This window comes from Protopterus annectens, chromosome 2.part0 (assembly GCF_019279795.1).
Source record: "Protopterus annectens isolate FY-2018-M chromosome 2.part0, PAN1.0, whole genome shotgun sequence".
NCBI classification, from domain to species: Eukaryota; Metazoa; Chordata; order Ceratodontiformes; family Protopteridae; genus Protopterus; species Protopterus annectens.
Window position 1 is genome coordinate 1,735,855,797 of NC_056728.1, and position 16,504 is coordinate 1,735,872,300.

The following is a 16,504-nucleotide window of genomic DNA, read 5'->3' on the forward strand; positions in this document are numbered from 1 at the left end:
TTGAAGCCCTCTCCTCTGATACCTTTTTGTATTTTTGTGACATTGCAAAGTATCTAGGATCTTGCTAAGCTGTCAGTTTTAGATATAGTTCCTTAATGGCTGACATCTGCGAGGTAGCATGAGGCTCCTTAATAGCAAGATTGTTTCACAACAGCCTTGTTGTAACAAGGTTGCTGCTAGGTTCTCACTTGAGAAGCTCATTAAAATAGGCATTTTTATTTCAGAACATAATCAATGTTGTTCATGTACTACAACTATTCTGCAACTAAATATAATCAAAATTAGTAGTAATTATAAATCCTTAAAAATGTGCTTAAAGAAAAAGAAAATCCCATAAGTCACAGTGGATACCAATGAGATGTATTCAGCACAAGGAGAGCCCACAAATACCAAAACAGTCTACTACAACAGCAAATCTGTACTCCGTGGCTTAAGACATTTCTTCAAGCCGCCATTTGTTCTCTCACTATCCTTTACTTGTAAGAAACAAAAAGTACAGTTTTGTACCTACCATAAATGTAGATGTCCGAACTGGATAGCATCTGCAGTCATAACAAGTGGGTTGTCCTGTCGTCAGGCAGCCCTTCAGTCGGCCGGATTCCAAAGTCCGGGTCCGGCTTCGGCTGATGTCGCACTCCACCCGACGTCATCTCTGTTGGTCTTCGGGTATAAAGGCATCAGCCAACGCCATTTTCCTCAGTGTTTCTTGCCCCAGATGCCAGTAGCCCTCTTGCAGGCTAAAATTTGGATAGATGCCAATGTTTCCAAATAGATAGAGGTAAACACAACAATAAGCATGTATGTACATATACACAAACAAATACACCATAAGAGACTCCCCCCCAACAGCTAGCTATTAGAAGGGTAAACACCCTAGGAGTACCACAGAGGGGATGGAGGGAGGGTAATCCTGACTGCAGATGCTATCCAGTTCGGACATCTACATTTATGGTAGGTACAAAACTGTACTATGTCCTTCATGGATGCATCTGCAGTCATAACAAGTGGGTAGAATACCATAGCCAACTAGGGGAGGAGGATAAAAATAGATTATGGTGTGTTTAGGATCCCTTGCAGTACAGCAGTGGCAAACCCTGCTCGGGATCTGGAATATAGAGGCAAATTATAATGCTTGGCAAATGTATGCACGGAGGTCCAAGTAGCCGCCTCAATAATGTCTTTGGTTGCCACTCCTCGTAAGAAGGCTGTGGTAGTGGCTGTTGCCCTTGTAGAGTGAGGTCTTATGTTCTGTGGAATTGGTTTTCCATGGAAGGAGTAACAGAAGCGTATGCAATTTCCTATCCATTTGGAGATTGTCTGTTTGGAAATAGCTTTTCCTTCCCTTCCTGTTGCATAGGCTACAAAAGTTGGTCAGTCTTTCTGCTATTTTTGTTCTGTCCAAGTAGTAGCGTAGCTGTCTATGTACATCCAAGGTATGCAGTATTCTTTCCCTCTGTTTTGTGGGTTGGGAAAGAAGGTAGGTAGGTGGATTGCCTGGTTTAAAGACAGTCTGGATACCACCTTAGGCATAAATGTAGGATTAGTCCTCATGGACACTCTATCTTGGTGGAAGATTAGGAAGGGTTGCACTGCCATTAAGGCCTGTAGTTCTGAAACCCTCCTTGCTGAAGTAATTGCCAGTAGGAAAGCAGTTTTCCATGACAGGTGTTGTAGGTCTGCTGTTGCTGCTGGTTCAAAGGGTGCTAGTGTCAACTTTTCTAGCACAAAGTTTAAATCCCAAGCTGGTAATGGTGGTTTCCTTGGAGGTTTTACATTCTTGATTCCTCTGAGGAATTGCCTGAGCAAAGGGTGCGAAAAAACAGGTGTATCAAAGCTGTATTCTGCTGAAATAGCTGATGCATGTATCTTGATGGAGGAGTAGGACAGGCCTGAATGAAGAAGTTCGGCCAGATACTCCAGAATGTTAGGCATATCTATGTTTGACACATCTTTTCCTCTTTCCGTACTCCAGATGACAAACCTTTTCCATTTTCCAGCATAGTTCCTTCTTGTTGAAGGTCTGCGTGCTTCAAGAATAATGTCTTTAACTCTTTGGGAAAGTTCTGGAATAGCTGCTGTTATGTGATGTTCCATGCAGTCAGTTTCAAGGTTTTTAGGTTTGGATGTATGATGCTGTAGTTGTTCTGCATTAACATCAAGGGCATCAGGGGAATTGTCCACATATTGTTCCGAGACATGCTCCTCAGTAGTGGGTACCAGTGTTGTCTTGGCCAGTTTGGAGCTATCAGGATTATCCTTGGACGTTCTTCCTTGATTTTCAGTAGTACCTTGTGTATCAGAGGAAGAGGCGGGAATGCATATGCTGTTAGGCCTTTCCAGTTGAAAGAGAGCGAATCCACTTTCCATGCTAATGGGTGGAATGTCCTTGTGCAGAATTTTTTGAGCTGGTGATTGAGAGGTGATGCGAATAGGTCTATCTGTGGCATTCCCCATTTCTTTGAAATGGTCTTGAAGATGTCCGGGTGAAGCTTCCATTCGTGGGCATCCGAAGTGGTTCTGCTTAATATGTCTGCTAGGGTATTGTCTTTCCCTGGTACAAATATTGCCTGTAACTGGATGTTGTAGCTGAGAGCCAGGGTCCACAGCTTCAAGGTCATTCTGCATAGGGGGTATGAATGAGTGCCTCCCTGTTTGTTGATGTACCACATGACTGTGGTGTTGTCTGTCCTTATCATCAACTGGCCCTCTTTGAGAAATGGTTTGAACTTTTGGATTGCCAGTTTTACCGCCAGCATTTCTTTTAGGTTGATGTGCAGTTGGAGTTGATCCTGTGTCCACAATCCTTGCACGCATTTGTCCGGCATGTGGGCCCCCCATCCTAGGTCTGAAGCGTCTGTTGTGATGGTCTGGCTTGCTTGACATCTGCGAAAGGGTAGGCCTGGGTTTGACTGGCATGCCTGAGCCCACCATAGGAACTCCTGTTTTAAGCATGGAATTAGTGGGATTTCTGTTTCTAGACTGTGTCTGTGTTGGGACCATAAATTCTTTAGGTACCACTGTAGTTTTCTCATATGTAGTCTGGCAAATGGAACCAAGATTATGCATGATGCCATGAAGCCCAAGGCCTGCAGTACTTTTCTTGCTGTTAACTTGTTCAGTTTTGTTAGTGCCAAGAAGTATAGAGGAGTTCTTTCGTTTTTCTGTAGTCAGGAATGCCATTTGTTTTACTGTGTCCAATTCCGCGCCCAAGAATGTCCTTGTTTGGGATGGTATCAGCCTTGACTTTTGTAAATTGACTGTGTATCCCAGTGTTTGTAGCAAGTAAATGACCCTTTGTAAATCTGTTGTCAGCTTGCTTTTGTTGTCCCCTTGTAGCAGGCAGTCGTCCAAGTATGGGTAAATTTGAATTCCCTGAAGTCTGCAATGGGCGATTACTGATGCCAGGCATTTTGTGAATACTCTGGGCGCAGTAGATAAGCCAAAAGGCAATGCTGAGAATTGATAGTGCTCTGATCCTGCAAGAAATCTGAGGTATCTTCTGCAGATTGGTCGAATGGGGACGTGCAGGTATGCCTCCTTGAGATCTAGAGTTACCAGCCAAGACTCCTTGCCCAGCATGGGAAGAAGTTGGTGTAGGGTCAGCATTTTGAATTTTGGGACAATGATGTATGTATTTAAGGTGGACAGGTCGAGAATTGGTCTCCAACTTTTTTCCTTTCTTGGAACTAGGAATAGTCTGGAGTAGAACCCCTTTCCTTGCTCTGCTGTTGGCACTCTTTCCACAGCTCTCATGTTTGCTAACTCCATTATCTGGCGTAGAGCCTCTGTTTTTTGATTTGGAGGTAGATTTGGCATTCCTCTTTTGACTGGAAAAGTGTGGAAGTGAAACCGGTAACCTTGATCTATGGTTTGTAAAATCCACCTGTCCTTTGTTATGTAGTGCCAGTTCTTTGAAAATAAGGTTAACTTTCCGCCTAGAGGAGCTGCTATTTATTCCCTGGTAGGCGGATTTAGGGTTAAGTCACTGTGGCTGTGTTGATGTAGTGGCAGTGGCTGTGTCTGTGCCTCTGTTGTTACCTTGCCACTGTCTTCCTCTGTAGGCACCTCCTCTGGATTGGTTTCTGCCTCTGGAACGTCTATTCCTGCCCCTTTGAAATTTTGTGGAGTCAGGAAAGGACCAATTTTTGGCAGGCCAGTTCCTGCTAAACCTTGGGGGTTGAACCTGCAAGAAATCTTTAACAGTTTGAACAGATTTTGCCTTTTCTTCCATTTTCTTCATAACCTGCTGGGCAGATGTACCAAACAAACTTGTCTTGTCCATAGGAGTATCTAGCAACTTAGCTTTAACATGATCCGGTAAAGCTTGTTCCTTTAGCCATGCATGCCTTCTTATCACTGTGCCTGTCATGGCTGATCTAAATGAAGCCTCCAGTGCATCATAGCCACATTTTAAGGAATGGTTGCTAACCTGTTGTATGTTATTTACCATCTCTAATACATATTTCTTATCAAGAGATTCATCAGTGGTTAGTTTTTTAGTTAACTGATCCAGCATAAACTCTTGGTATTGTATCATGTGAAACTGACAGTTTAAAGCTCTAGCTGAGAGAGTAGCTGAAGTGTAGACCTTTTTACCCCATCTGTCTAATGACCTTGCTTCCCTTTCAGAAGGAATAGGGTTTTAGCTATGGTCGGCTACTGCCTTGGGGCCCTGGGATATAGTTTCTGGGTCTGCAAGTGGAGCCTTGTAAAGGTGGTGATGAGTATCTGGCACCCTGTAAAATCTGTCTGGTTTGGCAGGGCTGGGGTAAAGAATCTGGAGCGGAGCAAACATCATTGAAAGCATCATCCACCACAGAGAGAACAGGGGTATAGCTAAGGGCCTGTGCTGTGGGAGGTGCAGAAAAGTCCTAAGTCTTTTCTGGAGTCTGAAAGATCCTGTTGCTGCCATTGGAACTGTTCTCGCATGGCATGCAAGGTTTCCCCAAAGGAGAATTCTTCTGGTGGGGAAGCAGCTGGGATGGATTCTTCAGCATCAGAATCTTCAAAATTGGAGAAGGAGCCTCTGGCTGGTCAGTTATGTCTGATTCATCAGCAGAATCATCAGAGGACACTGGCTCGGGGGCTCTGCCCTAGGTCTCTTCTCTGGGGCTGAGAGGCCCTGTCTGGGTGAGATTGAGATCCTCTAATTAAAGAAATTAAATCTTCTGCCAAAGTAAGCATTTGAGAACTAGAAGAGGGCCTGGATGTGGGTGGTTTAACAGGCACTGTTTTAGTAGTCTTGGCTGCTTTAGCCCTGGCGAAGGCCTTAATGGACATGGCTGCTGGAGGCCTAGCAGCACCACGTGCTGGGGTAGAAACATCCAAGGGGATGGTGTCTGATAAGTCAACCACCGTAGTGGGTAAAATGTCTGAAGTCGTTTCAAGAGTTGTAGCAGGGGCCTCAGTTGTAGGAATAGGTTCAGCTGTACTTTGTTCAGTTTTCTCGGTTTCGGCCGAAACCGAGACACTCGCGGTTTGCTTGACCATGGTTTCGGTCAAAACCGCGGACCGCGAGTGTCGGTCTTTATCTTTGCGTTTTTTGCTAGATTGGGTAGTCGGAGGATCCGACGGCATAATGTACGCAAAATCAGAACCGAAAAACTGTTCTGCAAACTCCGACCGACGCCTAAGCGTTCGTCGGTTGAAAGAAGCACAGGCCGAACAGGCTGCTACGTCGTGGGCTGGGCCTAAACAAGGCAGACAGTAAGAGTGGAAATCTTTATGAGGTATTTGTTTCCCACAGTTTAAACAATTGTTAACTTTTTCTGACATCGGCTGAGGCAAGAAAGAGTCCCCAACAGGGTACTTAGCTTTAGAAGTCTTCTAAGTAGTATTCGGTAGAAGTAATCTCTGGATCCGACCGACCGGCACTTGCGAACAGCTTCTGCTTCGGGCGCCACGCGGCAAGAAAGACTGAGGAAAATGGCGTCGGCTGATGCCTTTATACCTGAAGACCAACAGAGATGACGTCGGGTGGAGTGCGACATCAGCCGAAGCCGGACCCGGACTTTGGAATCCGGCCGACTGAAGGGCTGCCTGACGACAGGACAACCCACTTGTTATGACTGCAGATGCATCCATGAAGGACATCTGAAGCATCAGAACACCAAAAATTGCCTCAACAGCCCCCATCCTGACAAACCTATTACATATACACACGTCCAATGTTAGCATTAACACCAAATCAAGGGATGTCAATCTCTTTTTCAAAATAAACAGGACATGATGGAGGAATAAATATGTACTATACTGAATACCACTCCTATGAAACCATCTTCTATGCTGTATAAAACAATGTACTTCTCTTACTCTACTCAAATGAAATTTGGATGCCAGGATATTAAACTGTAAATTCATCCCGCTCACCCGGCTTAGTACCTATGTCACTTATGGAAAGGGGTAACAAGTAACTGTCTGAACACATCCTTGTTCTGCCTGCCTCTGAGATATTCACACCTAAAATGTAAGGGATAAAAAACTACTGTAGAATGTATGGCTAGGCTTCTAAAGATCCTCACAGACTGATAACCAAATACCTGTGAACACAACTGACAAAAGTTAATTTCACAGTAAAACAGCAACCAAGTACATTCTCCAGCCCATCTTATCAGCAGTACAAGATATAGCCACTTTCTAAGGAGTACAGACTGACAGAGGCCCTTCAGAATTCCATCCTCCATTTCTTATATATATTTTTAAAAGGTTTCAAAGGTACACATCACATTCCCAGACACTTTTCCTTTGCAATCTCATAAGTCTTCCACTCCTTAACTACAGAATGGATCCACTACAGATAACTGCATCTCTTTTAATCAGTGCATGATTATTTTAACCAAGATCTAAAACCTTAAAATGTCATTAGTTCAAACAGTAACACACTCAGGTTTGCAAAACACAAATGCCCCCAACTATCCATCAATCAATCACACACACACACGCACACACACATATATATATATATATGGGTACCTATTACTTGATCGACAAGTCAAAACAGCGACACTCACATGTTCGACTCCACATCATCGACACTTCATAACATCGACGTTTCAGGTAAGCGATCTTCCCCCTCACAGGACCCATGGTAGCACTCGTTTCTGTCTTTTAACGCGCAAGGTTTACGTCAGTCTTCAAAATGTACTTTGACAGCATTGTCCTTACCTTCTTAATAGTGAAACGAGTGCTACCATGGGTCCTGTGAGGGGGAAGATCGCTTACCTGAAACGTCGATGTTATGAAGTGTCGATGATGTGGAGTCGAACATGTGAGTGTCGCTGTTTTGACTTGTCGATCAAGTAATAGGTACCCATATATATATATATATATATATATACATACACCAATCATTTCATATGGCTGTTCTGAGAAATGAACAAATACCCCGTGACAAACTGTAGGGGTCCCAGGTAGAAGAGCTGCTTATGGATGAGTGGCAGTGCGCCTAAGAAGTAATAGTAGTGATGTTTTTCATCTGCTAGGTAATAGTTATAGTTATGTAGACCACAATATATCATTCATCTTTAAATCTAGAGTAGAAGTGTAGCACAAAATGAGTGTGCTGAACAGCAATATTTATATTAGGCACAGATGAAAACTGTCATTGTGAGAGATATGACATGTTACCACCTAGTTTTCTGTATGTAACAGATCATGCACTATTTCGGAGACACATTTATTTAACAAGTGTGTCTGTGTGTGTGTGCATTCATGAGTGTGCATGAAACATAGCCTACATTAACTTTCAAACATTTGGAAGAGATACTTTTTTATATAAAAAAGTTACATTTATTAACAATGAGACAAATGTAAAACAACTTAAAATACATCCTATTTTTAAGTACAGTAATACCCTCCATGGTGGTCATTACAGGAGTATAATGAACTGACAAGAGGTGGGGGAAACACCCCTGAATGGTCAGTTATTTCTACTGTAATGCCACACTGCCATACAAGTAGAATTTGTGCCTGTAGAAAAGAAAGCTACCTTGGTGCATTTATGAGTTGTGGAAAGGAACTCTGTCGGTTGTCTGTGCACATGCACCTGACAGCTACTCAGAGCTGGCCTTCTTGGAGTCTGCTTGGTACCATTTGGAATTTGTAGTCATATGGTGAGACCTCAGTGCTTACACAGGGAATGATATAGATACAAGAAAGGAGCACAGTTTAGAGGAAAAACCTGACTGAAATTAACTCACATAGGCAGCTGTTAATTTATTATTGCTTAAGTCATTTATTATTCATAATGAAACCATGTTAAAGTTTGCTGAAAACTATATGTAAAAACACAGCAACTTCTGCCAAAGGTTAATGTTTGCCTTTTGAACTCATTTTGTGAAATATGAGGACATGTATTCTGAATATTCAGGTCAAGAGATGAACTAAGCTGTCAACTGACCATGAGCTGGTAATAAGATGTCACATCGGCCAGGAAAGTACAGTATGTAGTGAGGTATCTAAGAACGATACTTCAGTGTGGAATGAACTCACCTCCCATAGCCAGATAAGTAAGCTTCTTCTGTATATCAGGGAAAGGTCAAGAAAGTGAGTGCAAATGAGCTCTGTTCAAAGCTTTAGTAGCTGAGATGGCACCAAGGAGCTGGGACTGAAAAGTGCTTCTTGCAGCAGCTTGGCTGCCTTCTATGAACCTATAGGTCTGTGCCAGGAGGCTACCAGGTAATACAGAAACCTCAAATGCTTAACCAAGACACAAGAGGAGACGGGTGTTACTTGTCATGGAAGTAACTGTAGGACATGCTGATGATGTAAGAGGTAAGCCATCAAGTAAAAGAAAAAAAACAGCATTCCATGTAATGTTAGCTAGAAATCTGTCAATCCAAGCTGTTCTCAGCAGTAGTACAAACATGATGACCTCAACCTGGGACACTATCTGGAGGCAGAACATCTTGAGGAGCTCCTGAACCCAACGGACATGCCCTCATTTGGTAGGAATGGGTCCTTTTTTGCACTTTAAGCCACTTCAGAGACAAAGTACTTCTGCTGTGGTAAAACTGCAAGAGCAGATGAGTTCTGGTTAGAAATAATGAAGGACCTGGATACTATTAGCATGTTTTTTTTGTAACATATCCTTTAAGTTTTGGGGTAAAGGTGGTGAAAGTACCTCTGGATTTACAAACTTGGGTTCTGGTCCCTATTTTCAGAGAGGGGAATAGGATGGTATGTTTCATTTAAAAAGGATCATAACCTACAGCTAGCCTGAGAAAGCCTACGCTAGCACACTACAGAAATATCTCATATGACAGCTATGTTTCTGATTCAGGAGGATCAAAAGCAATGTATGTTGTCTTATGCAATCCTTTGTCTTGCACTGATACTTCAGAAGGCTGTGGAAATGTGTCACTATTGTCTACATATGTTTTGTTAACCTGGAAAAGTTATATGAACAGGTACTCTGGAGTGTCATGTGAGAGATGCTGTAACAGTGTGGGGCTCCAGGCCCACTGCTCTGTGCCATCCAGTTTTGTATTTGTGGAGTGAGTGTGTCTGCATTCCTAGCATATAGAGTCCCCCAAGATTATACCTTGTCCTGTCTTATTTCTTGTTTACTATATGTATGGACATAATATAAATGCATAACCAAGGTCTGGAGAGCCCTCAGTTTGGGGACAGGAGAGATGCAGCTTTTTGTTTCCAGATGATGTTGTTCATCTTGGCATCTACAGTACTGTGATCTCTGTCTGGCATGACTGGAGTAAGGCACTGATGGGAATGAAGTGGTTGGAGTGAGAGTCACCAATTCCACATCAAAAGTCATGGTTCTCTACTAGGGAAGAGTGGATTGCTCTACCTGTGTGTGAGGAGGGAACAGCTACCACAGCTACAAGACATTAAGTAGTGATCAAAAAGATGAGATCACAGATACATCTGCAGAAATAAGGTTCTTTCACATGGTTGCTGGGTTCAATTTCTGACAAAGAGTGAGAAGCTTGGCAATCTGAGAAGATGGTAAAGTACAGCTGTTACTTCAGCAGACTGAAAGAGGCCAGATAATGTGGCACGAGTACCTAAAGAATATTTCCATGGGCATCTCAGGCTGCTCACATGTCATACTGCACAGACTATATTTCCTATTTTGTTTAAGAATGCCAATGGATCCCTTAGGATGAACTGGGGACCATTACTTTGGATGGGGAGGTCTGTTTTATGCCCCAACTTGCTACACTAGCATTCCTCATTAAGAAAGTAGCTTGCAAAATAGATATATGAGCAAATTTAAAAGGGTCCAATATACAACAACAGAGTTACAAAAGTAAGTCTAACCAAACGAAATTTTAATGTGTTATTATTATTAGAAAGTGTAAAACAATCCACAGCAGGGCTAGTCACCTGGCAGTGTGAACAAGTTGTGTAAAATGGAAAAAAGTGATTATGAATGGATGGATGGATTATTTTTAGAAAATGCAAAATTATACATACTATTGCACTGGTGCTATCATGTCTACCTTAAATGTACGTGTTACATTTTTGTAAACAGTTGACATACATTTGCAAAACGCATAAGCATGTGCAGGGTGCATGCGAGTATATATCTGTGTGTTCTGTATGAAAATAGTTTTAAACAAGAAAACAATAATTGTAGGCAATACCGTACTGAAAGGCACTGAGTTGAGAGTGATTTGGGTAAATTCCTGGTAAAGTGTCCATAGCTCTGCTTTTCACTTGTTTAGTGCGATGATTAAGTGTGGCTGGTGTTGGTCATAGCCCATTGCAGCAGTCTTCATTTATCAAATGCTCTTTAAGGCTAAGTACCTCCAATGCATTGTTGTCATGGGCATGGTTTATAGGACCCTTCCCTGAGAGTGGCATATGTGCTACCTTGATATATTTAATAACACTGAAAGAAGGGGGACGATCAGAAGATTTGACTTGAGACAACAGTTTAGTCAAAATATAACAGGAACAAAACACATTTCTAAATCAACTCCATTACACTAGCAATTCAGACTTACTCTAGAGCTCATGAGTTATAGGAACATACAAAACATATCTTTTCATACTGGGCTATCTGGCATTTTCTACTCACTACTACTTTCAGTTACAGTAGCTCGGTTCCTTTGAAAGCCTGCAGAGCATATTCATCCTCAGTTTCTTCAGCTTCCCCCAGTCATTTTGACTTGGGTAACTGCCTCCTCTGACGGTGTATTTAGAAGTGAGTGAGGTTTAACCCTCCGACTAAGACTGTCTTTGTGGACAGTGCTAGTGGTGCAGCCAAAGATTCCAGTGGCACTATGATGATAATCACTGGATGTGTTTCATGAAACACAGTGAACGTGTACACAGTCAGGTCAATGTTACTGTGCATGACAAGATGCGATGAATCTGCTATGGATCCTCCTATGTTTTATTGCATCACTTATACTTAACCGCAGTAGCATGGGCAGTGACACTTCCTAATGACAAACATGGGATGATCACTCTAGGACAGAAGTCTTATTCCCTCTAATAAGGCAGGTTTGGTCCTGAGCTGAAGTTAATGTCCTTACAAATAACATGCCTTGTAGTATGCAAACAACATGGCTCAAGTTTTTTTTTTTTTTTTTTTACATATGTTCCAGGGACTGACAGTCACCTGCAACTCTTCTACCAAGATTCCTCTGCCAGATCTAAAGTTCTTTGTCATTCAGTCTTTAATTTCACTCTGCCTTCAGTGCCTGAGAGCACTTCTAAATCTAAATTGCATTGTGTTTCTAAATGAACATGACAGCCCATTACACCTCTTTGATACTCTTAGTAGTAACACTATGATCTGACACTATGAGATTTAACTAACTTAGAGCAATTGCACGTGGTCACGAAATATGAACTGTCATCCTCAAAGGCCAATCAGGAATCATGGTTATGCTCTCTGTTCTTCATCATCCTAGCTACTTTTACGTACTCTGGTATTCAGCTCTGCTGTGATCCCTCAAAGTCTTGCCTGCAGCTTTTGGTAAGATAGCCATAAGAGTGGGGATGCAGTGTTCATCATCACCGTCATCATCAATATCATCCCTCTTTTTCCCATTTTCTACATAGTGCTGGGGTGTCACATCAGCTGTTGTTGTCTGTCTCTCCATGCACTGCAACTCTCCTATCTTCTTTGAGATCCAGCATTGTTCCTGTACCAGTTCCGGAACAATTTGGAAAATATAAAACTGATGGCAAAAACTTGTACCATACAAGTTCCTGCAGTAGTCAAATGTTAATGGATCAGCTTTCATGTCCAAGAGAATTAATGGGGCCGGGTTTAGTTTTACAGTCTACATTTATGCAATGTATGGTTAGGATAAGGGCTGCAGTTATCATGCATTTTAAAAGGAGAAAATATGTGTGTATAAAAGAAATTAACAATGGAAGGCATTTTTCAGAGTATGTGGCCTATTACATGCAACCACATGCCTAATAATACCTTGTGGAAACTGACTGTACGTCTACTGCTCTATTTTACCAATGATTTAGCAAGTAAACTGCCTTTAGAAGACTGTATGTTCAGTTCTGTCTCAAAGTACATACATCCACACTGGTGTTTGCTAGTTACTACCATTGCATGACTTTCTTGTAGTATTTAGCATACTCCTTGCTATTCAGTGGTTCTAATCCTACCAAAATCTACTGAGCTTCCAGACCTTCATTTTTCAAGTATACTGTAGTCAGTTATTACTCAACGTGTTTATTAGTGCTGTGCAATTCAGTACTACCCAACAGTAACAAAAAATTACTTCTAATGTCTGTAGTTATATTATATGGATAATGGTGGCTACATTTCTCAATGTGCCCATTGTTATTTACTGGCATTCAGTGTACCAGGCTACTGTCCAGTATTTTTTCACTATATATATATTCTGTGGGTATTAGCAATACACCAGCAAGTACTTTTTATTTAAAGTACAGCATATTGGTGCACTCTGATATAACTAGAGTACCTGCTGATGTAAGTGGTACTCATCACTGTTAGTACTGTGTGGGTATACTCACCTTTCTTCATATGGTGTGCAGTGATGCTAACCTCACTTCATTCAGTATTCCATAGTCTGCCCAGATGCACTTCTGTGTTCATGTTAGTTAAGTACTCACCACACCAAATGAGTAAGAATACTTACCATGTCCACTGGTGTAATGCTGAAGTTTATCTGTATACTCAGATTCTGCACGTTCAAACCCTCTGCGCCTGAAACCAGAGCACATACATACAAAATGTGTGAAGGTCTTAAGTTGCATATTAAATTCACTGCATCTTATCAAAATAGACATTTATCATCCTGTTACTACCACAGCAGCACAGCTATTCATGCAGAGCTACAGTATATGGGACGCAGCTCTGTGGTGACGTGCTTGATCTAGCATCAATGCCTACTGGCACAGGAAACAAACACTGAAGTTAATTAAACAAGACACTTGGCATTGAGTACAGAACTGATATCTCCAAACTAGGATACATTTAGTACTCACAAAGAACATGTGAATTACAGAAACAAAGAGTGACAGCATCATTTTCAAGTAGATTATCCAGTGCAGATAATCAAGGCTGAATCCAGTGCTCATCCTTGGTAACAATGTCAACAGGATTAGGACACAGATCTGGTGAATGAATGTACTGCTGTCACTGTAGTAGCAAGGAAGGGCCTGTTACCCACATAAGTAGGTACACAAAAAACATGCATGCTTCACATTCCTGACGGAGTCAAGGCAAATGAAGTGAAAATGATTTATAGCAAGAAAACCTCTGCAGCCACCTTCAAGTGTCTGCTGTCTTAGCATTCATGAGCTGGTTCACTGTATGTTTCATTACTAAGTAACATTTTATTGCTGACAGTGTCAAGTGCTACTTTAGCAGATAATGTGTTAACCCCCCCCATCACCACCACCTACACCTACCTGATACAACAGGGCGGTCACAGTTCTGATTTAAAAAACAAAAAAGACCAAACAAATATTAAACCAGCTTAAAACGAATAATGCCAGAAGAGAGTTCCAAATATCCCAAATAATTTATTGTTAGTGCTTTGGTTCATTCACAATCCACAATGAACTTCACCAGACAACATTTCCCAAGAACTATCACCATTATATGTCTACTAATTATGCAATTAAGAATTCAATTAGTTATGAACACTTATATCACATAAGTAAAAGAACTGCCACAAACACACTAGCAAAGCATATATCAACGAACCCCACAAACGTTTGCATTTACTATCATAGAACAGGTTAGTAAGAATATAAGAGGTGGACCATGGGAGTTAAAATTAGAAGAATCGGAATTGCTGTGGCAGCTAAGGACTAATGCTTATGCCCCACCAGGGCTTAATGAATATTGTTCTATTAAATGTATGCTGAAGTTAAAATCTTTGGAAAGATAATATTGGAAGGAACATTGTTTCCTATATGGTCAATAGCATTTGTTTAATACAAGATGGAATATGTATGTTCAAACATCTTTCTATGTAGGTTTGTTATAGCAATAACTCACGCCTGGGTGTGGGTAATGCGGGATTTACCCATGGTTGGCGTGGTTTGGTCCCGAGGGACCAAACAAAGACAACCGTGGGTAAATCCCGCATTACCCACACCCAGAAGTGGGTTATTGCTATTCTACTATGACATTATTTAAGAAAAGAAACAATTACTTTTCTTAAATAATGGCATTGTATAATGCCTCTTTGCTGCCCTTCCGCAGCTGTCTGGCATCCGCGGCAGTTCTGATGTACTGCGCATGCCTACGCAGTACATCAGAGCTGTGGCCAAAAGCAGCGGAGAAAGCAAGATCTCCGTTGCTTTTACTGTTCGCTATGTTAAATGGGTTTAACATAGCGAGACAGCTTTAAAATAAGCAACGGAGATGTCTGTTGCTTATTTTAAAGCTGTCTCGCATGTTAAACCCATTTAACATAAAATAGCTAATGGAGATCTTACTTTCTCCGTTGCTTTTTTAAACCTGTCTCGCTATGCTAAATGGGTTTAACATAGCGAGACAGCTTTAAAATAAGCAACGGAGATCTCCGTTACTTATTTTAAAGCTGTCTCGCTATGCTAAACCCATTTAACATAGCGAGACAGGTTTAAAAAAAAAGCAACAGAGAACGCAAGATCACCATTGCTTTTTACACACTGTGTCGCTATGTTAAAGGAGTTTAACATAGCGCGACAGCTTTAAAAAAGTAACGGAGATCTCCGTTGCTTTTAAACCTGTGTCGCTATGTTAAACTCTTTTAACATAGCGAGACAGTGTTTTAAAAAAAGACTTATACTAATGGAAAAAGTCCGGGCGACTGGACCTTTTTCCATTAGTATAAGTCGATTTACAACGTGCACACTGGCCAATCAGCGTGCACGTTTTGGAATATTAATGGGGGGTCATGGTATAATTACAATTTTAACATACTTGGTTGTGTTTTTATATAGGGTGGAAGATGTTTTTACAAAAACTTTACAAAAACTGTATCAGGTTTACAAAAACAGAACTAAAAATGTTTAAGGTTCCTTTTAACTAATTGAATTCTTAATTGTATAATTAGTAGACTTATATAATGGTGATGGTTCTTGGGAAATGTCTGATAAAGTTTATTGTGGACTGTGAATGAACGAAAGCGCTAACAATAAATTCTTTGGGATATTTGGAACAGTTCTGATTTTAACACTGAAGAGATTGCACTAAGAAAACAAAACTTAAAACATAAAAACATGAAAACACCGAATATGAAAACCTTTCTGAAGCTTCCATGGTGCAATGAATTTAGTATCAATTAAAAGGTAAGGGAATGCCAACAACACAAAATGAAACCCTCCTACCACTCACAGGCAGAATCCAACAAGAAGCTGTGTAGGCCTGATCCCCTCTCCTACAGATTATTCTGTGCTCACAAACAGGGAGGAAAAAGGTTTCTGAAAAGCCTTCATGTATCAGCTGATCAAAATAATACAACTTCTCTGCTGTGACATGACTATGTGCCAATAAAAGATGATGGAGTGACAATACTGAATAATGAAGACCTTAGCTTTCTCAAAAAGTAAAGACAGAATGACGGTACATAACATATCTGTGTATTCACTTACATGTGAAGGAATTGTTGAGGATACAAGAATTTCACTATAGTTTTGCATTTATGGGAGGCACACTTTAAATAAGAGTTTAACTGAAGTAACTGCTGCCAAACAGAAACAATATTGTTTAATGGCTCAATTGGTTATTCACCCTTGCTTATACAAGGTACTAATATTTCTAACAATTACTAGTCATAGTTTAATGTACTCTGCATCACTCCATTGCTGTGACATCTAGCCATTTCCCAACTGTTCGTAGCTACCAAGTTACTTAACATGTGCATTTCAGAAGTAAGTACATGGATTTGAGTACATGAATTATCCCAGCTACAATCTGTTTAGGTTTTCTGCTGCTGAAGGTCCCTTTTTATAGATATGAATCTTTCTCTGGGTGCAAGATCTTATAGAATATATTCCACACCAACCAATGAGATGCATTGGAGGCTGAACTAGAAGTGGTTAC

General features: G+C 41.1%; 1 protein-coding gene across 2 annotated transcripts in view; it reads right to left on the bottom strand.

Moving 5' to 3' along the window:
* Positions 1–16,504, bottom strand: part of EPHB2 (EPH receptor B2) — a 2,126,559-nt gene that overhangs the window by 158,847 nt on the left and 1,951,208 nt on the right. For both annotated transcript variants that reach the window (XM_044061768.1, XM_044061767.1), the window contains exon 9: positions 13,101–13,168. In XM_044061768.1, the coding sequence (XP_043917703.1) occupies positions 13,101–13,168 (68 nt within the window). The remainder of the gene's footprint in view (positions 1–13,100; positions 13,169–16,504) is intronic.